The 21,655-nt window shown below is 36.9% G+C and overlaps 1 protein-coding gene across 3 annotated transcripts in view; it reads left to right on the top strand.

The window, feature by feature from the left end:
• LOC139949845 (twitchin-like) overlaps positions 1–21,655 on the top strand; it is a 96,485-nt gene that overhangs the window by 6,406 nt on the left and 68,424 nt on the right. For 2 of the 3 annotated variants that reach the window (XM_071948392.1, XM_071948391.1), the window contains exons 2-10: positions 2,126–2,464; positions 4,336–4,413; positions 6,487–6,621; positions 6,934–7,040; positions 8,006–8,141; positions 12,374–12,418; positions 15,013–15,061; positions 15,608–15,686; positions 16,107–16,374. In XM_071948392.1, coding sequence (XP_071804493.1) covers positions 2,126–2,464; positions 4,336–4,413; positions 6,487–6,621; positions 6,934–7,040; positions 8,006–8,141; positions 12,374–12,418; positions 15,013–15,061; positions 15,608–15,686; positions 16,107–16,374 — 1,236 coding nt within the window. Of the gene's footprint in view, positions 1–2,125; positions 2,465–4,335; positions 4,414–6,486; positions 6,622–6,933; positions 7,041–8,005; positions 8,142–12,373; positions 12,419–15,012; positions 15,062–15,607; positions 15,687–16,106; positions 16,375–19,656; positions 19,732–21,655 lie in introns of all 3 variants that reach the window. The other variant, XM_071948390.1, reaches the window with a different exon arrangement.

The following is a 21,655-nucleotide window of genomic DNA, read 5'->3' as shown; positions in this document are numbered from 1 at the left end:
TTAGAGCAGTGTCTTACCAACTAGACTACTGAGGTTGCCCGTTAGCTAGGTTTATCGATACCTCACCATGCAATGCCTCAAACTCCACAATCCACAATTAATAATTCATAACCAACAATCCAAGTCATCAATCCTCAATCAACAATCCAAACTAACATATACCCAATCAGCATCTTGATGCCATTATTCATTTTGTAAAAACCAAGACCACAAAATGTACATTTTTCTCATACGGTTATGTATCGCACTTAAGGAACAGTGAATGCAGCACTTGCATGTCAGCACACGAAACTGCACTCTATAAAATGACCAAATTATAATTCCTGAATAATTGTCATTAAAATGGCTGTAAGTATAGCATTAAATAACCTTCTTTGTATTTTCTAGGAGAGCTGGCAGGTATGTTAATATGGCTGTCAATTATGATTCGTTGGTGATTAACATTTTGGGAAAGCTCCATGAAAGATTGTCCAAGTTTCGCCACAAAAACTCAGAAACTTTCGTCCTCTTCACTAGTGGGTGTGTTTTCATGGACTAAATTGTGTCAAAACTTAATGGATGAGCAGTTAATCTGCATGGGGCTGTCAGCAGTCCTTCTGGTTTGTGCATGATCCAATTAAGTCCAATGTTTGGAAAAGAAATTACATAGAGATAGGAGGTGCGATGAAACAGATGTTTTATTCCAGCGTCTTTCTTGGGGTTTTCCCTTAATGAAATTGTCAGATTTTCAAAGCTATTTTATGTTTAAAATGTTCAATGATAATGGTCACTGTTCTGCTCAGAAAGTCACCAAATCCATATTCACATCATTATTAAAACAAGGTCATAAAAACTACACTCTTGTCCAAAAATCAGTTTGTTAAAATGTTATGAGGTCATGTGTATTTATTTGGTAAAAATGCAAAGACATCGTTGTGTCAGTGCAATAACCTTGTATCTTCAAAAAAAAAACTTTCATCATACACCCAAGATTTGTATTATCAAAATAATATCATAATATTTATTTAAAAGCCTGGATGTAAGCACAAAACAAGTACATGCCGAGATACAAAAGTTTTGTTTGAGCATTTTTGTGCGCGATACACATTTCTGTAAAATCAAGATACTAGACTGACACAACAATAAAATGCATTATGTATGACTTCCGTGTCTCTCTTTGCATTCGTAGATTCCAATTTTGCACTAGGTTCAGATGAATGATTAAGTCGCTATTTTCATCTATGAAAAATGTAGTTAAATTTTCCTCTCTTTTTTAGTATCTGATCAAAGAGTACATCAAGGAACTTTACTGATGAATGTTATTGTTTGATCAGCAGAAGTGCACACCTTGTTTTAGTACTGCAGCTTATATGGAGGAATCTGAAAATTTGTTAGAATTAGAAATCTTTGAAAAAACGAGCAAAGTGTGTTGCTGCAGGCTTGCTGTTACTGGCTGAAGCCTTTTACCTGCAAAGCTGTTGAGCGCATAATTTGGTTTATGTCAGAAGCTATTTTGATTCATTGAGATACAGTTTAATGGTAGGGTCAAAGATTTGATTTGTCAACAAAAATAAATAGGCAAAGTTACGGTGAAAGATGCAGTAAAAGTAACTCATTTGTATACAGTGTGTACATGGTATTTTCATACGAGTGTCGATTCCATCAATGTGTAGGTAGGTGACAGCAGGTACCATCCGGTTCTCTGGCTGTAGCTTTAGTAAAAGGACACCAACCCTCTGAAGTCTGAGAAATATTCTCAGATTAAATTTTGGGGAGAAAAATTATCCAAACCATAAAACTACGAAGGGAATCCTTTCTCAAAATAGTTATTACTCTCAACAGCTGCAGTGCTTCTCACCAAGTATATTTTTAGGGTAATTAATTATTGAGTATGTACCAGTCTATGACCCTACCTTTAAACATGCTCATTGGTTTCTTGTGGGAGACTTCTGGTGACACTAGGTGGCATCAGACTTAACAGCTGATTCCTTCGTTTCTGAAAACTACTTAAACAATGGAAATTTACCTGGTAAAACTGCTGTGTCATGGTCTTACAAATTCTCCCATGAATGCCCTTTCTAAATCACTGCATAATTTCCCTGGTTACCATATTGAAACTTGCTTCACTATTTTTGTATTTGATTAGATCACAAACCCAAACCCAAAACACCCGCGAAGAAAGATGAAGAAGCTCCACCAGAGAAGAAGCCACGCCCTGGTGATGCACCTGACTCCGCCCCTAAACCAGAAACTGCCCCCGACTCTGCCCCTAAACCAGGAACTGCCCCAAAGCCAAAGACCGCCCCAGAGCCTGAAACCGCCCCAGTTGAGGAGGCTATTACACCAATGGATCAAACCCCTGCTGAATCTGCACCTACTCCTATGGAAATTGAGATCAGTCCAGAGGGTGGAATCATTCCCCAGCAGGTACAAGAGACCCATTCAGCTCCTAAACAGCGGCGGATGTCTGCCACGGACTACCTAGGTATGTTAATAACAATGTGTGTAATCAAACCTTTCATGATACATGTATGTACAATTTTATCACTTATATTATATACCGCCCTTTGTTAAATTCGTGCAGTCTAGTCTCAAAGCACTCAGGGGTTGCCCTCCGTTTTCCTCATTAGGTGACATAGTTTGTGTGAGAAAGTGGTAATTTCTCACTACAATATTTGACCCTGAGAAAGACTTCATGCCTGAAGCCTTCCTGAGGCATCTGAAAGCACAACACTTTTGCAACAATGGCTCTTTCCCCATTGATTTCCTGCAACTTCGATGACCAATTGAGTAAAAATGTCCCAGATTTGTTATTTTAATGCATTTGTTCAGAAAAACCAAGTGAGAAACTGGTCATTCACAATAGACCTTTTCGCAAATACCATTGCGCAAGCGCAGACTGTTGAATAAGGTGCATTGTGGGATAGATACGGATCAAATATGATCACCAGCTAGACCACAATGCACCTAATTCCAAGCATAACGCGCGCGCCCCAGTATTTGCGAAAAGGTCTATTACCAAACATGTCCAGATGCCTTTTAGAACCAGCAACCATTATTGGTTTATAGACATGGTAGACATGGGAAACAAAACACAGATTAATGACACCCAGGTATGTCTATAAAGTCCTTACATTCTTCGGAAAAACTGCTTCATAGAAGAACAAAATAATCTCATATTTGCGGAATCACTGAGTGAATGGAAACCTACCACGGTGGTATAGGTTACCAACTTGAAATGCACACATTATGCCTGGCTGGTACTTTGCTTCATCATTATCACCATGCTTACCTTATGTAGATATATGCTTAACAGTACGGAGCTTTCGGTTTTGGACGACGGATGGTTTTAAGATGGTAATGATGACATTTGGCGTCTTCTGCGCATGCATCGGCTTTGAGGACGGTTGTCCCTCAATTTCTACGACAGTACTTGGGATGAATATGCAGTGTGCTGAAAACGACAATGATGGCTGAAAAACTACATACTGTTGCAGAACCATTTGTCGTCGAAAACGAAAACTTCCTATTCTTGAATGCTGCGACAGTTGAATGAAAAATTGCATCATTTACAGAAACTCTATTTATTCTGCTTGTATTCTATGCATTTTGTAACATTTATAAAGCTTAGACAACCTTAAAACGAGAATTCTTATGCTTTATCAATTATTCTTTTGTTTATATTTCCTTTTCTCGGCTGTAATACTTAAACATATTTATGCATTTCTCCTTTTTCATTGTTTTTCTATCATTACGAATGCATTATACAAATATTGTTCTCTGAAATGTAAATTGCATTGTTCCCTTCGTGCAAGTTGCCTGTAAACTTTCTTTACATTCCATAGTTGAAGGGAAAGTACATCTTTGGTTTTTGAAACAATTGATTGTTTTTACCATTTATAAGTAAAGAAAATACAATAAAACTAACCTGTAAAATTTTCATATCGCTGGAAATCTGAAGCGATTATGTCGACGCAGGAGGAATAATCCATTATTGGAATTCACAATCTGAGAGATGCTACTGTCAGTAATGCTTCTCATATTCAAATTAGGGGGGAGAAAAACGTTATATGTTTTTCCACAACCCCAGTACTTAGAAGAGAAATGTTTCTCAAAATGCTTTGTACTACAAGTATCAGAGCTACTGTACGTCTAAGCAAGAGGTTTGTACTGCCCTTTAATGTTAAAAGTTATTACCAAATGTGTACCTTCCCTTTAAACTTACAAAAAACAAGTTACTCTGACACAAAAATGTCATAGCCATAGAGATTGGCCCCAAAGAAGTCATACTTTATCTCATTTAATAATCGTGATTGCTTACAACCAAACCTGTCTGCTGCCCTCATGTGATAACAGATGAAGAGCCCATCCAAGAATCAAAGCCAGGGATTGAAGAGAGCGCCCCCCTTGATAAGACCCCCACAGAAGACGAAGGTGAATTTTGCCAGTGGTGTGACTAACGTCAACTGTTTGATGCTACTTTGTGGTGGTGTGGAATTCCCCCCTACCCCCTGTGACAGACACACAACCAAACACTGACATAAATACACACACGAAAGACATCCTTGCATGCTTCTGTTATTGTATTTGTTGGCATTGAATGAAGAGATTAGATTGCGTTGCCATGGCCATGGAATCAACATTGTTTTTGGTTTGTATTTTTATGCGATGATTATGAAAGCAATGCTAACAAGTTACTTTCAAAAGCTATCTGCTAAGAATTTTAAATGTCACTTGCTGAAACCTTGGTAGGAGTACCTGTCATCAGAAATCATTTTTACCATTTTGCTAACATCTTCACGAAAATGATTGATAAGAAAATGATTGGAGAAGCAAAATTAAGAAAAATCCAGTTAGGCGTTTGCTTAAAGAATAGTAGATGGAACTAACTATTCCAGCCAATTTTTTGTAACTAGTGATGACCTATAGACCACGGTTCCTTTGTTTACAAAAAGAGCAAGGCAAAATACTGCACGTGTCATTATGGGAAATTTGACATTTGGTGGCTTAACTTCTCCATCAACTCAAGAGACATACAAATACCAGCTGAAAAAGTTTGAAGATTTGCCCCCTCGAAAGTCATGCTTGAAATAACGTAAAGGCCACTAAAGTCATGACCTGTGTTGCCCCTGGTCTTTGCCTTAGTGCCCCTTCAAAAACTTTCCGCAGACTATAAAAATTTACCAGTTGAATTACATTTTGCAAAACGAACATGTCCTTACCAAATTTCTCAGATGAAACTTCTGGCCTGATAAAAATCATACAGTGCATCTCTCTAAAATATTAAATAAGATTTAATGTTTTCTTCCAATGGTCTTTGTACAAATTGTGCCTGCAGGAAGTCCAAGCTGTGTGGCTCTTTTGTAAACAAATGATGTCACAGGTTACATGATCTTTGTCACTCGTTATTGTTTTTAAAACATTTCTTGAAATTAAGTGACAATGCTGGAATAAACAGTTTGTATGTAAAGTTGAGCCACACTTGAAAGTTTGTCAAATTCCCCAAAAACTTTGTATGTTTGTTGAAATGAGTTGTTTAAAATGCTTCTTGACTTTTCAAAAATCCTCGCCGTGTGTCATCCCAATGTGTTTAGCTGCTGCAAAACACTTTTCATCAATATTTTGTGTGAAAAGTCCCACAAATAATGTTGTCTTCTTTCATGTGTTAGACGAAGAACTGTCAACTTTGTTGAAAAATATTTGTGATTGAGAAATTCTGTTAATTTTTTGTTGTGTTGTACATCGTGGTGAAGTAGTGAGATTATGTAACATAGATGTAGGGTGAAAAAAACGCCTCATGGGTAAGTATTTACAAATCGACCGTTTAATTGTGTTGAGGTAGGGTCATAGTTGGGTTTTTGTCAACGTAATGCTTATTTGTTAAGAATTTTAATAAAAAAGATGCAGTCAAAGTCAAGAAAGTTTGAGCTGAATACACTGCTATTTGCTGAGAAAAAAACTTTAAATTTTTAGGGTTTTTACCGATCTGTGTTCTTTCCATAACTCGTTAATTGGATTCTGTGAGATTTAAAAATAATCTTAACTGATAATTCAGAAAAAAGGTTATAAACAGCTGCAAGAAAAGTTTCCTCTTGCTCACAGTACATGATTGGATAAGAGTCGCCTCAATTACTGTAAATATTTTGATAACATGGGATGTGAACCCAAAATCACCACTCTTAGAGCCTTAAGAAACATCAAAATGTAGCAATTATCATTATTGTTCATCAAACAAATTATTCTAATTAGTCTCATACAACAAAGCTGCTATTAAACATGACCTGAATCATTCATAAGAAGCTGATCATTATTTTATTGTTTCACAAAATGTAGTCTTTGTTTGAAAGGATGATCAAGCAGAATTTGAATTGGCTTTTGAATATGCATGCTACCATGCTTTTTCAGGTTGACTAGGTGTGTGTGTTTGTGTTTTATTATGAAGCATGGTTGTTTGTTTGCTGTTCCACTAATATGCAAATTGTATTGTTTATTATTCATCCGTGTCAGGGTTCAAGAGGTCAGGTCAAGCAGTCAAACCACCTGCCATCAAACCTGCCGTTCCTCCACCAGCTGTGAAGATGAAGGATGAGGGATTTGCGCCCTCGTTCATTGAATCACCCTGCAAAGTACAAGTTGTGGAAGGTAAACTTTTGTCACATGGTTCGGGGCTAGCCCTGACTCTTTCTCTGTATAGTACACAGATACAGAGTCAGTTTGTTTATGTCTTGCGTCTTACATGCAAATGCATGCGTACGCAAGGCAGACAACTGTTAGAATACGATTAAAATGGGAATTTCTTAATGTTTGGAGCTGCATATTTCACGAAAAGGACGGATTTGTAAGGAATTTATGAATCCCACCAGAGTAATGTGCCTGTGTTTTTTGTTTACATTTTTTTTCAATATCCTGGAAAAGGATTAGATGTATTGTTTTCATTTTTTTGTTTACCATTAGGTCAGTCGGTGAAGTTTGAAGCTGTGGTTGAAGGCAACCCTAAACCTGAGGTCACATGGTATAAGGGTACCAACGTCATTAATGACGGCTTTAAGAATCGCTACGCTGTAAGTTAAAAATTTAATAAATCATTTTTTTCACATTACTGATCATCACACGCTGAGGGTGCCATGGCTGAGTGGTTGAGAGCAATGAGTTCAAGTTCTGGTGGTTAAGTCATCAGAGTGTGGGTTCAAATCCTGGTCATGACACTTGTGTCCTTGAGCAAGATGCTTTTTTAATTGCTTCTCTTCACCTAGGGGTATAAATGGGTACATGCGTGGGTAGAGGTTGATATTGTTTGACTGAAAAAGCCTTCAGAGTGCTAGAGTTGCCAAGGTTGTACAGGAATGTTATTGGCCCAATGACCAGGGCACTAATGTAAAGCGCATTGGGACGCTGTTGTGAAATGTACTGTCTACATTATAAGAACTAGATGTTATTATTATCATCATCATTTGGCGTAGACTTGGGTCTGTGGGTGCCTCGTCCTCAGATTGTAATGGGGGTGCATTCCTGGTGTCAACTGTTCTCTTTCAGTCGCCGCTTTTCTCAGCTCTGGCACACTTCCGCCATTCCACTTTGTCACATTGGCTATCCAATCAGCAGCGAGTAGTGCCTGCCATTTATTCAATTACTATAATGAGGGATAATGAGGAACATATACTTTTGTGAATGTGTATTCAATTTCATAATCTGAATATTCATGAGGGTTTGATCAGAATCATGAATACTCATTTATTATATTGAGAGATTGTTCTTTACCTCACAACCTTAGGTCAAATACTTTGGTTAATGTTTAATAATGATCCATATTCATAATCTGAATATTCATGAGGGTTTGATCAGAATCATGAATACTCATTTATTATAATGAGAGATTGTTCTTTACCTCACAACCTTAGGTCAAATACTTTGGTTAATGTTTAATAATGATCCATATTCATAATCTGAATATTCATGAGGTTTTGATCAGAATCATGAATATTCATTTATTATAATGCGAGTTGTTCCTTTTTTCTTTCAACCTTAGGTCAAATACTTTGACCAGCGCGATGTCCATGTTCTGGAAGTTAAGAAGACGGTGATGTCGGATACCGGGAAGTTCAGCTGTAAGGTTGAGAATCCTAATGGCAAGGATGAACGCGTCTTCTCCCTCATGGTGACCCGTAAGTACCTATTAGATTGACCTCGTTCTAAGATTTATTAATAACAGGGATCTATGGTATCGTTGGAAGGATTTTAGAAACACTCTTCTCGATGGAGGAAATAGACCCTTCCTATGAATTATGTCAATCGAATATCTGGGTGGAAAAATGAGAAACTAATGCACTGTTTTGTATGCGGCTAATGGTGGCGTGATGAAGACGCGATTGTGCGTCTGCTTAGTGCACATCTCTATGGCGTTTGGCAACCAATAGTGTCTGTACGCATGGGTGAATGTACTTAGCATATTTCTTGGAAAGGGTCTATTCATCAAAGATTTTGCTTGTCCTTTTATTGACTCTACTCAATGTATTTGCATTTGGCTTTAATTGTATTGAGGGCGCTCTTTATTATGATTATGGATTATGGATTGTATTGGTATTCTAGAGCCGGATGTTGGTGGATTAAATGTTTCACCCCACCTAAATGTGATTCTGCCCCCTTCCCCCACCCCAGGAAATTCATTGAATCATGGGTCAGGGTTCCTTTTTTATTTTGCTCATTACGTTACACCAGGCCAAGAAATTTGAAAGCTTATTCTTTTTTTTCTTCTTTTTTCTTCAACTGGTGCCCAAGTTTTTCATAAACATTTTGGGGTATTTTCTAATTTGATTTTAGTTTTTTCAAAAACAATTTGTAAGAGATTTCATCTGAAGTATCAGGGGTTTCTGTGGACTGACTTTTTTGAACAAGTAAACATTGTTGTTACAAGTTTCCCTTTTCTTTCCAACAGGTATTCAAGAAAACTAAAAAGAGGACACTTTTCAATGTTGAAGTTTCAAAAAAATTGCAAAACAAAAACTAGACATCCTGCAAACGTCTTGAAATTTTAATGATCATGTTTCAAATCTTTCATTGAACTTCTGTAAAAATTGAAACGTGTCCTCAAACAGTGACTAAATGCACATTTTTTTTGCACTGATCTGTGAATAATAACTGGAAATGGCACATACACAGCTAAAAAATGGTTAAAATAGTTATAGACCGTGTGTGGGCTTTATTTTCAGCTAGCTTGTATCACATCCGCAAGGTTTTTCCAATCAACACAACTGGGTTTTAACATTGTAAATAACTTAGTCTAGTACCTATAGCATATTGCGATGTCATATCACAACCTTATAGGTACCAGTCTAGTATGGAAGTTGGCCTCATTTTGAGTTACATTGCCTTGTGTGCAAGAGTTAGCGAGGTAGCCATTGCATGTTGAGGACCATGCAACAATCTGATACAGTGCTGTGTTGAGTAACCACTTGAACTAACCAGTCAGTATCGAGTCACAAAATGAGTATTGAGTTATAAAGATGTTTATGTGACTCAACTGAGTTATGACTTTGCAAGTTGAGAAATTGGTTTCCGATTTGTTATCAGAAGCGTATGAGTATGAGATTTGAAGTTTTCATAGAGTCATCTCAAGTTATGTTTTGAGTCCCGTTGTACTAAGACAGAATGAGTTTTGATCCAGTTTGAGTTTTACTCATTAAAAAATTAATAAAACTACACAGTCAAAACTGAGGAAGCGAGTTAGCCATATCTAAATAAGATTTGAGTTACCAAAGAGAAGTTACCTGTTTCTGGAACTGAATTTTACTCGCCAAGAAAAATACAAAAAAAACTGTTCAGGTGGTTTAGCCATATCTGAAAATGTGATTTACTCATCAGTGAGTTTTGAGTTACCAATGAGAAGTTACCAGTTGCTGGAACTGTATTTTACTCACTAAGAAGGTTCGAGTTACTGAAGACAAATAACCAGATTAAAATCTGGTTATTTAATTAAAGAAAGTATGTTTTAATTGCTTCTAGGTAAAAACTGCATGGTATGTGTTTCATTTTTGACACCAGCATATTGCTGTGGCAATTTGCACCGCAATTTTGTACTATAATCAGCCAGATTTCTCCTCCAGTGCGTTTTGTTTTAAAAGAACACGTTGCCTGGGATCGGTCGAGTTGGTCTTTGAAAAGCGTTTGTAACCGTTTTTTATAAAATGCATATGGGTAGAAAGATGTTGTAAAAGTAGAATACAATGATCCACACAAACATGCCTCGAAATTGCGTGGTTTTCCTTTTACCTCGTCGACTAACCCGTCGGCCATTTATGGGGGTCAAAATTTTGACTCCCATAAATGGCCGACCATGTTAGTTCGCACAGTAGAAGGAAAACCACGCAATTTCGAGGCAAACTTGTGTGGATCATTGTATTCTACTTTTAAAACATCTTTCCAACCATATGCATTTTATAAAAAACGGTTACAAACGCTTTTGTTTTGACCAACTCGTCCAATCCAAGGCAACGTGTTCCTTTAAATAGACCCTTTGCATATTATGGCGTCAGAAGCCAAAAACAGCGCCCTCACTGAGGTCAATAACGATTGGCTGAGAGTTGTGCGCATCGCGTACACGCATGCACGTTTCCATTGTTTGGCTACAGTGACGTCGGCCAATGCAAAGGGTCTATGAAACTCAAAATCAGAATGGGATCTTGTACTAATAATAACTGCTGTGTCTTAAGAAAAGATCCTTCATTTAGTGATGTAAACGTCGCGTCATGGTGTTAGCTGGAATGATTAAATATTATTTACAAAATCACCTTGAATTGAAGAGCTTGGAAGAGCTTGATGTTTCAAGCCCATTAGCCAATCCGAACGAATCCGCTTTGGCTATGGAAGTTGTCTGGGACAGCAACACCCTACTTTTTACAAATATGAGGAACAGAGAAGAAGGGGGGGGGGTTGTCTTTTGTTTTGAGAAACTGCAATTCTGTACCTGGAGTTTTTAAAGTTCCTTTTGAAGTTCCGACTATAGACCCCTTGCATATGGCATCACAAGCTCAAACAGCATTCTCACTGAGGTCAAAGAATGACATATCACTGGCTGAGAAATGTGTGTGGCGAGTACGCACTGCACATTTCCATTTTTTGACCACAGCAATGGCCGCTATTGCTAGGGGTCAATAGAGACTGCAGAAGCCGTTACTTTGGACCCTTTTACATGGCCTTTAACATCTATTGAAGAGGATAGCGTAGTTTGAATGAGCATTTTCGTGACGACAAGGCTTTTCTGACCAAACAGTAGTGGACTTGTTGAGTCTGTTAGGCTTGGTTTCAAGATGGCTGACTTAAGAAAGAAAAGATTTGAAACTTTCAATGGAATTCTTTTAGAAATGAAATACCGTTAAGCATAACAATTAAATAATTTTGATAAAATTATAAAGACTTAAGTTCCATTACTTGAAGAAAAAAAATGATGGCTGTTTTAATTTTAAGAACATAAATTTTGTCTATGTCAAATTGAATGTGACAAAAGGCACCATTCTGGCTAACACCATGGCGCGACATTAAAATACAACAAGGAGGAAGTGAAGTCTAGTTGAGAGTAGTATGAAATGAAAGATACGCGTTTGGCACCGATTCCACTATGCACAGTGCACAGATACGACAGGTCTCAGTTTTACACTGTTATGAAGCTATCAGAAAGCAAATAGAAACTTCTTTGCTGATAGTTTCGATCAAATTTTTTACAACTAACTAAATTTGTAACTGGAAACCGAGCACCATTTTGTCTCCTGAAGATGAGCGGAGTATACTGTTCGAAACTTTGAGACCAACACACCGGCACTTTTCGGAGCCAACAGTCACACAAAAGAGATTTAAAACATGGTTGTAGCCGCAAGTTTTACTATTTTTTCGTTACTTCTGAATCATTTTGTCAGTCAAGCTTTTAAAGCTTAGCTTCCAGGCAGTATGCACTCTAAACATTCCTTGGTCAGAATTTACCAAATTCTGGGTCCAAAGATGTCTGATCCATTTCTGGATCAGACTGACCTGGAAACTGATTATCAAATAGGATTTTAGTTCTGATTCTGCATCAGGTTGACACATTTTTGGGTAAATTTGACACAGACTCTGGTCTAATTTGACCCAGAAATGGTTGAAGTTTAAATCAGAGTTTTTAGAGTGTGTCTCCAGCAAAACGGCACAAGGTCACGGATGGCTGACATTAACTTTGAAGAAGTTTTTAAACCCGCTACTATTGAGCTTTTGCTAAAATCAAAAATTACAAATAAACTAATGCTGCCAAAATGGGGCTGAGTTTTCGCAAAACTCAAACCAGCTTACAAATAAACCCATTGTTGTAAAACTGAGGCCTGTTCATTTTTGAAATCTGTTGCCGAATTTTGCCCTGTGAAAAAAAAAACAGACAACCCGGACAAGACTGAGGAAGAGCAAGCAGCAGAGGATGAAGGTGTGCCATTAAATAATTATGTAAAAAAAATAAAGTATGAATATTTTCCTATTTTTAATATAAGTTGTGACTGATTTAAAGGCACTGGACATGTTTGGTAATTGTCAAAGACCAGCATTCTCACTTGGTGTATTTCAACATATGCACAACATCGAAAATCTGTGATAATTTGGGCTCAATTGGTCATCAAGGATGAAAGAAAATAGTAAAAGAAAACACCCTTGTTGCGCAATTTGTGTGTGCTTTCAGATGCCTAAAAAGGCCTTCAGGCCTGAAGTCTTTCTCAGATTCAAGTGTGAGAAATTACCTTTCTCAAAAACTTTGTTTTATACTATTTAGAGGGAAAATGTATGAAAATAAACCAAAAGATTATTACCTGAAACAGATGAAGACAAAATACATGTTGTCAGGTCTTCGCTGGAATCATTATGAGGGTGGCGGAAGCGCGCGAATTTGTAATGCTTCTCATGAGAGGGCGCTTCTCTTGAATAATTAAATGTTACATAATAAGTAAGTGCAATAAAAATAACAGTGGGGGGGGGGGTACAATTTCTATGACCGTCACAAATAGATCTTTGTTGCCTGTTCAATTTCAATTTCAATTTCAATTTACATTTACATTTATTTCCACAAAACATTTCCACAATATTATAGAACTACATTGTAATGCATACATGTACACGTTACCAAGTAAGGTTGTATGCTGATATATATTTTGAGTAATTACCAAAAGTGTCCACTGCCTTAAGAATGAAGTTAAGTTTAAGTCAGGGTAAGTCAGCAAAAAGCCTTTTTTTGTCCTGTACGATGTTGTTTGAACAAAACATGCTTTTGGAGATTGGCAACTCAAGAACCCTGGTTCGAATCTTCCCAGGGCACTATGAGGATTGGATTTTCAATCTTAAACTGATAGCGAGGATTTTCCCTGGAATAATTTTTGGGGGTTTTTCCTTCCACATCTAATACTGTCTTCTCTTCATGGTTTTCTCTTTTATTCGCCATAAAACTTTGACTAAAGCTACCGCATTTGATGGGGTTTTTAATAACCAACAACCAATATAAAATAGAAAATGCAGCACATATGAAGGTGCTGATTCTGTCATTACAATCTGGCATTTTACATGTATTTACCGTAAGCAAGTTAAGGTTAACAAAAGCTTTTTGCTGGTTTGTCCATATCAATGTTACTGTTGAAGATAAAATTTAAAAAGTGGTAAGTAATTTTTAAAGTGTTTTGCAAATATAAGTTATCACACAAGCGCGAGTGGAATACGGAAAAATATAGCGCTTCTGCGTCTCATGATTTGGGACGCAGAAGCGCTATATTTTCCGTACTTCCACGAGGGCGCGCGTGTGATAACGTATTTATCTTCAAGCAAACTTGGCGCATGACATAGAACACACAAGACGCATGGTAGTGATATTAGCCGTGCAATATAGGTTTTTATCACCACTCCATTCTGCGAATCTGATTGGAGGATTAGCGCGTACTTGACGATAATAATGTTTATAACCCTACAAAGTTATTTTGAGAAGGGTGTTGAAACTTTTAATTTATGTATCAGATCAGAATAGGTGCCCTTGAACAAAGATATTGACAAAATATAGTGGCCGCGGACATCTACATAGCTTAGTTGGTAGAGCACCAGAACATACCCCAGAATATTGCTGATTCAAATCCCAGTCTATAGTCAATTGTTCTTGGTTCACGCGACAAACTCAAAACGAGATTAGTCACACAATCTGTTAATCACATTAATTTGTTCCTTTTTAATTTGTTGTGTTTGTATACACATCTCAAACACATTGAAAGTGTTTTTAAAAAGGGCGTCCAAGATCAAATTTAGTTTTGTAATGCACTCTTTTTCCCAATAAGATTCCTTATGGAAATTTGGAAACGCATTTCAAATCTCTAGTCTCATTTCAAGATGGTGTACAATGCCACTGTGTTTGATACCCTTGAAGTTCAGTTTTCGCATCCACAAATGTTCAATGATTTCACATTTCAAATATTTTGATACCCTTCAGGTACAGTTTTTCGGATGTCCAAAAACTGTTTGATGTCAAATTTCAAATATAATCTGTGCATTATATTTTATAGAGATTTTTCATTTCATTCCATTTTTGATGATATTCAATCAAAATGGTATCGGTTGTGACATTTTGACTTGTGAAAAAATTCCTCTTTGGCATGTACAGATTAAATACTTGTTTATGTCCGATGTGTTTAGTTTCAAACTTTGCTCTGAAAGAGCATCAAATGGTATCAAAAAGTATGTCGCACACACTTTCTTTCTTATGATCAGTTTGTGAATTTTTCTTTGAGTAAAATAAACAAAAGGTTGATATCTGAAACACCACACTTTATGAGCGATTTTAATGTAAATGATGGTGCTGCTGAACATTAATAGATTGTGCGAGTATTTCCATGCAAAGTTTTAAATCCAACTATATCTTGAAATGGCAAAACTATTTGCTGTGTGGGGAATCTGTATTCACACAGTTGAATAATAAATAGTATTAAGCTGGTTAATTGAGATGGCTAATTAAGATGATTAATTAAAAATAATATGTTTTTCCTCTCCATTTTTTAGAGAAACCTGCCACTGAAGAGCTTGACTTCCGTGCTATGCTACGTCACAGGTATCCAAGTAGAATAATTGTAGTATACAGTGGCCATCTTTACCCATTTATACACCTGGGTGAAGAGAAGCAATTATAGAGCTTTCCATTGCTCATAAACAAACAGCGCTGGTTGGTTTGGCTGGCTGAATGTTAGTTAAACACTCAATCGTGTTAACAGATGCTTTAACCAGCTTCAACATTTTCTGCAAACTTTTAATTTAATAAAAACAATCCCATGATTGGTTGCTTTGTTTGCAACAAATTCAACACTATTTTTGAATAGTTTTGTGACATTGTTACAAACTATTGCCATCTGTTTTTGTTTTGCATTTGTGGTTTTCATAGTTTTCCAACCTCGGTTGGCAGTCTTGGGCTGTGAGGTTGTAATAGAAAGGTCTGTATTTAAGATCAACCCACTTTCCAATGGACTAAACCAGCAGAACTTGAATTCCCTGTTCTAGACAGCTCGGCCATGACACTCCATGTTCTCATTAAATTTATTCAATCATTGTTCGAAAAACACTTTACTCTGATGACAACTTGTTTGTTTGATACCCTTTTCAGAGAGGTAGAGCGTCGAGAGTCTAAGGTTGAGGTACCAGACTGGGGAACACTCAAAGATACTGACGTAGTTGAGAAAGAGGTAAGCATTTGGCTCTTGTTAAAGGTAGTGGGCACTATTGGTTATTGTCAAAGACAAGCTGAAGTCAAAGATGCTGCCGATTAAACCAAGAACACCGGGACGAACCCCTTCTCATTTGGATAAGTGCACCTGGGTTTCTTTTACGAGCATTACACAACACAACCTACACCGTTGCGTCCCATCCGAAGGCACAACAATAAGTGTTCTGACCGGACTTGAACAAACTCTGCATGTCATGAGCGAGCGGTTAAGAGCACCAGATTCAAGCTCTGGTGTTTGATCACTGATGATACCCAAGCCTACATCCGTATGGACTGTAAAAGGGGTAACCCTGTTTCAGCCCTAGGAGTAGGTGGCAACGGCCTCTGGAAAAAATAATTGTAGCCCACACCTTTAAGTGGCCTTATTTCTTAATGACAGGGGGCTGAGATAACGAGACCGCTGAAGTCCACCAGAGCAAATGAGCGTGACGGTCGAATTAAGCTGGAGATCGGTGCTAGGGCACTGGGCGTCAAACCAACATGGTACAAAGATGACAAAGAAATCACTGCCAGTAAGAAGTACAAGATCAAAAGTGCTGGCAATGACTATGAGATGACGATTGTCGACTTGAAAACGTCCGACAGCGGAAATTATACGGTGAAGTTTGGTGACTATGCTGAGTCCAAATGTAATGTCGTCGTTGATGGTAAGTTTCGAGATCCTCTGTGTTGTCCTTTTTACTCAATTAAGTGGGTTTTTTGTTGAATAAATGAAAGATATGAATTTGCAATGCTGCTCTCTGTTGTTAAGCATTTTGGAATGACAAAATCATTTTCTTAATTTCAAATACATTTTTTCCGAAGCATTACAGATGCTTTACTGATTTGGAATAGCATTGAAATCTACTGATTGTTGCTGTACTTCGTCAAAGCAAAACTGTTGATAACAATAAACATGTATTTTTCTTTGGAATGAAACTTTTTCTCTTTCTTTGTGGGCTTTGTCTGTTTGCATAAAATAATTACTATTTATTGATCATTATCTTGCTGAGCAGATTTTATGTTGCCTTTTTTTTTTTTTTGCTGAATGTTGATTTTATTTTTTAAATGTAAAGAGATGGTACATTGATGACTAAAGATATTCATTCAAATAATTATTTTTAGAAGTCAATCGTTTAAAAATTAGAATCTCCATGGTTTATAAGTGAGAGTGGGGGGAGGGGGGTACACAACTACTTGAGTTATTAAGATATCGAAATTTAGGACCTATGGAATTGATTTTTTATCAACTCCATCTTAAGCATGGTGGAGATACAATCTAGATAGGTTTGTGGTAACACCATGAACATATCTCCCATGAGTAGGACTTGAAACTTTGTATGGTGGAGATACAATCTAGATTAGGTTTGTGGTAACACCATGAACATATCTCCATTGAGTAGGATTTGAAACTTTGTATGTTGGAGATACAATCTAGATAGGTTTGTGGTAACACCATGAACCTATCTCCATTGAGTAGGATTTGAAACTTTGTATGTTGGAGATACAATCTAGATAGGTTTGTGGTAACATCACGGACATATCTCCCATGAGTAGGATTTGAAAACTTTGTATGGTGGAGATACAATCTAGATAGGTTTGTGGTAACACCATGGACATATCTCCATTGAGTAGGATTTGAAACTTTGTATGTTGGAGATACAATCTAGATAGGTTTGTGGTAACATCACGGACATATCTCCCATGAGTAGGATTTGAAAACTTTGTATGGTGGAGATACAATCTAGATAGGTTTGTGGTAACATCACGGACATATCTCCCGTGAGTAGGACTTGAAACTTTGTATGGTGGAGATACAATCTAGATTAGGTTTGTGGTAACACTATGGAAATATCTACCTTAATAATAATAATATTAATAATAATAATAATAATAATAATATTTTCTTAAGTAGGATTTGAAACTTTGCATGGTGGAGATACAATCTAGATTAGGTTTGTGGTAACACCATGGACATATCTCCCGTGAGTAGGATTTGAAACTTTGTATGTTGGAGATACAATCTAGATAGGTTTGTGGTAACATCACGGACATATCTCCCATGAGTAGGATTTGAAACTTTGTATGGTGGAGATACAATCTAGATAGGTTTGTGGTAACACCATGAACATATCTCCCATGAGTAGGACTTGAAACTTTGTATGGTGGAGATACAATCTAGATAGGTTTGTGGTAACACCATGGACATATCTCCCATGAGTAGGATTTGAAACTTTGCATGGTGGAGATACAATCTAGAGAGGTCTGTGGTAACACCATGAACATATCTCCCATGAGTAGGATTTGAAACTTTGTATGGTGGAGATACAATCTAGAGAGGTCTGTGGTAACACCATGAACATATCTCCCATGAGTAGGATTTGAAACTTTGCATGGTAGAGATACAATCTAGAGAGGTCTGTGGTAACACCATGAACATATCTCCCATGAGTAGGACTTGAAACTTTGTATGGTGGAGATACAATCTAGAGAGGTCTGTGGTAACACCATGAACATATCTCCCATGAGTAGGACTTGAAACTTTGTATGGTGGAGATACAATCTAGATAGGTTTGTGGTAACACCATGAACATATCTCCCATGAGTAGGACTTGAAACTTTGTATGGTGGAGATACAATCTAGATAGGTTTGTGGTAACACCATGAACATATCTCCCATGAGTAGGACTTGAAACTTTGTATGGTGGAGATACAATCTAGATTAGGTTTGTGGTAACACCATGGACATATCTCCCATGAGTAGGATTTGAAACTTTGTATGGTGGAGATACAATCTAGATTAGGTTTGTGGTAACACCATGAACATATCTCCCATGAGTAGGATTTGAAACTTTGTATGGTGGAGATACAATCTAGATTAGGTTTGTGATAACACCATGAACATATCTCCCATGAGTAGGATTTGAAACTTTGTATGGTGGAGATACAATCTAGATTAGGTTTGTGGTAACACCATGAACATATCTCCCATGAGTAGGATTTGAAACTTTGTATGGTGGAGATACAATCTAGATTAGGTTTGTGGTAACACTATGGAAATATCTACCTTAATAATAATAATATTAATAATAATAATAATAATAATATTTTCTTAAGTAGGATTTGAAACTTTGCATGGTGGAGATACAATCTAGATTAGGTTTGTGGTAACACCATGAACATATCTCCCGTGAGTAGGATTTGAAACTTTGTATGGTGGAGATACAATCTAGATTAGGTTTGTGGTGACACCATGAACATACCTCCCATGAGTAGGATTTGAAACTTTGTATGTTGGAGATACAATCTAGATAGGTTTGTGGTAACACCATGAACATATCTCCCATGAGTAGGATTTGAAACTTTGTATGGTGGAGATACAATCTAGATAGGTTTGTGGTAACACCATGGACATATCTCCCATGAGTAGGTTTTGAAACTTTGCATGGTAGAGATACAAAATTTGTGGTAACATCATCCTTCGTCCTTGGACGGAATAGTAGAAGCAGCTTTGATGAAATGGTGCCAGGTTGCTTTATCCCTCATGAGTTGTTGGAATATCTCCCAAAAGTAGGATTTGAAACTGAGCATTCCACTTATTACACTAAGTAGTTACATATGTTTTACCTTATAAATTAATAGTAAAGCATCAGCTAAACATAGGGCAGAAGTTGATGATTTAATAAGAAGAGGTTTTCTTGTTGATTGTCAATGGTGTACCATCTCTTAAAGCTAAGCATTTTTTCCCCCGCACTGGCTGTGCAACATCTCTTATAGCTAAGCACTTTTCACTCTGGCTGTGCAATGATTGTATCTGCTTTTAAATATTAACTAATTTAATTTGCTTCATTCTGCTTTTTCCTTCTCACTCTACACTCCTCTTTGCTTTTGTCTGTCCTTGGCTGAACCCTTCCCACGTTGTTGCTTTTGGCTGCTTTCTCTTCCCACAGTGCACCGTTGCCTAGCAACCATATCAGACAGGGAGTATTCATCTATGGTTGCTAAGGGGTTTTTGCCGAAGGGGGGTACGATCCTTGTTTTGATTTCAGAGAGGGTTGTCAAATCTTTGAAGGTAACTCACACTTAATCCCAAATCTAAAAAGTAGTGGATTTTTGTGATGGACTTCTGCGAGCTAAACCAAACATGTTTTGTGTGAAAACGAGCATACCAATACTGTCTACTGTGTCATGTTGAAGGTTCATGTACCAATTCTTTTGCTGATATAGTTCATGTTGAAGTTATTATTATTATTATTATTTATTCGGCCAAGATTTTTTAACAAACAGTACAAGATACAATACTATCGCAAAAATATAAGTTATGCATCTTTGTCTGGGTTGCTTATTTGCTAGTGCATAATGCACTCACCTCTCACCAGTGTGACCTTGGTTCGATTTCCAGCAAAGGCCATTATGTGAGAAGAGTTAATCAATGGCTCTCTCTTATGTCATGGGTCTATTATCAGAGCCCTCTAGATTTTCCTTCCTCTGGATTTTTTTTGTTTTTCTTTAATATCTGACTGTGCTTCGTGGTTATATGGGTCGAAGTCAGTCGATGGGTCGATTTCGAAATTCTTAGTGTAATTCTTGAGCGAAGTCATTATTTTCAAGGTTTGACAATCCTCAAGAGATTGAAATTTGGCTGAAAACTGTTGAATTTGGCCCTTGTTTTGTGTGTGTGCTTTGCTGGTATTGTACATGTGTATCAAAAAGGCATGTTAAAGAAACAACAAATGGAGAACTGTCTCAAACAATAGTCGTTATGCTTACAGGAATTACCAGTCAAAGTAACGTGTCATAATATGCACAATCTGTGACTGGTATCCTGGTTACTTATTCTTAGCAGAACGTTTTAATGCACTTATTTTCTGCTGAAGCGGCTCTATGAAATTGAGCCCTCTGGTATCAAAGATTATTTGTAGACAAAGTAATCTCGGAAACCATTTGAGAACAAGGTTAACAAATTTTCCTAAATTAAAAATTAGCTTAACAGGTTTTTTCTTAGGGATAAAATCCTATCGAGGAATAGTTTGAAATGAATTTCCTTGGGCAAAAGAAGAAGAAAAAACAAACTGAAAACTGTCTGATTGCTTGCCATTTTGCTTGTAGTTTGTTCTTATTTTAAATGCTTACATCCATTTTATCTGTGCCTTCATAATATCCCCAGCTTGCTCATGAATATGCATGCTGCTTTGTCTCGATGAATATGCATGCTGCTTTGTGTTGATGATGAGCATGCTGCTTTGTCTTGATGAATATGCATGAGGTGACATGATGTCACGGGTTAAGGTTTGTTATTTTGACACTTTCAAGTTATTGTTCTTTTATCAATCTTTATCTTGACAGTATTTTTCTACTTTCTGAACTATTTTGTCGCTGATCTGATTTAAATGGCCAGTTGTACACATGAAAATGATTTCTTGCTGTTTAATATAAACAAATTTAAAGAGTTTGGGTAAAAGCAACTAAGTCCCACTTCATGAATCAAATTATACATAAGGTAATTTTATGTCTTGTAAAAGAATCGTGTTGGTTTTTGGAAAAAGGACATTCCTGTAAAGTTGTTGAGAGGCTTAGTTTGGGGGGGAAAAACCCTGAAAATAACCACACTTAACCATAGTTTGTGGCTCATTTAAGATTTTCTAGTGACCCACTACAAAAAACCAATAAAATGAAAACAAACAATTGACAAAAGGTGACCATATTTGATAGATTTCTTTGACAATTGTTAGCGATGTCATTTTTTTCCAAGTAAACTGAAATATTAGATGTCTCTCAGGGAATCATCTGGACAACTGGCCATTATTTCCATCTATTTTTAGTTTGTTTACGACAGGAAACATAATAAAAGGTCACTTTACATCTGTTACATTAGCAGTTACTTCAATGGTTTTTAGTAATGGCTTTCTTGCAACTGCCTGAAGCCACAGGAACTGTACTAAAAAATAA

This window comes from Asterias amurensis, chromosome 17 (assembly GCF_032118995.1).
Source record: "Asterias amurensis chromosome 17, ASM3211899v1".
Taxonomy (NCBI): domain Eukaryota; kingdom Metazoa; phylum Echinodermata; class Asteroidea; order Forcipulatida; family Asteriidae; genus Asterias; species Asterias amurensis.
Note: the sequence above shows the minus strand (reverse complement) of the source record. Positions and strands in the feature narration are given on the sequence as shown.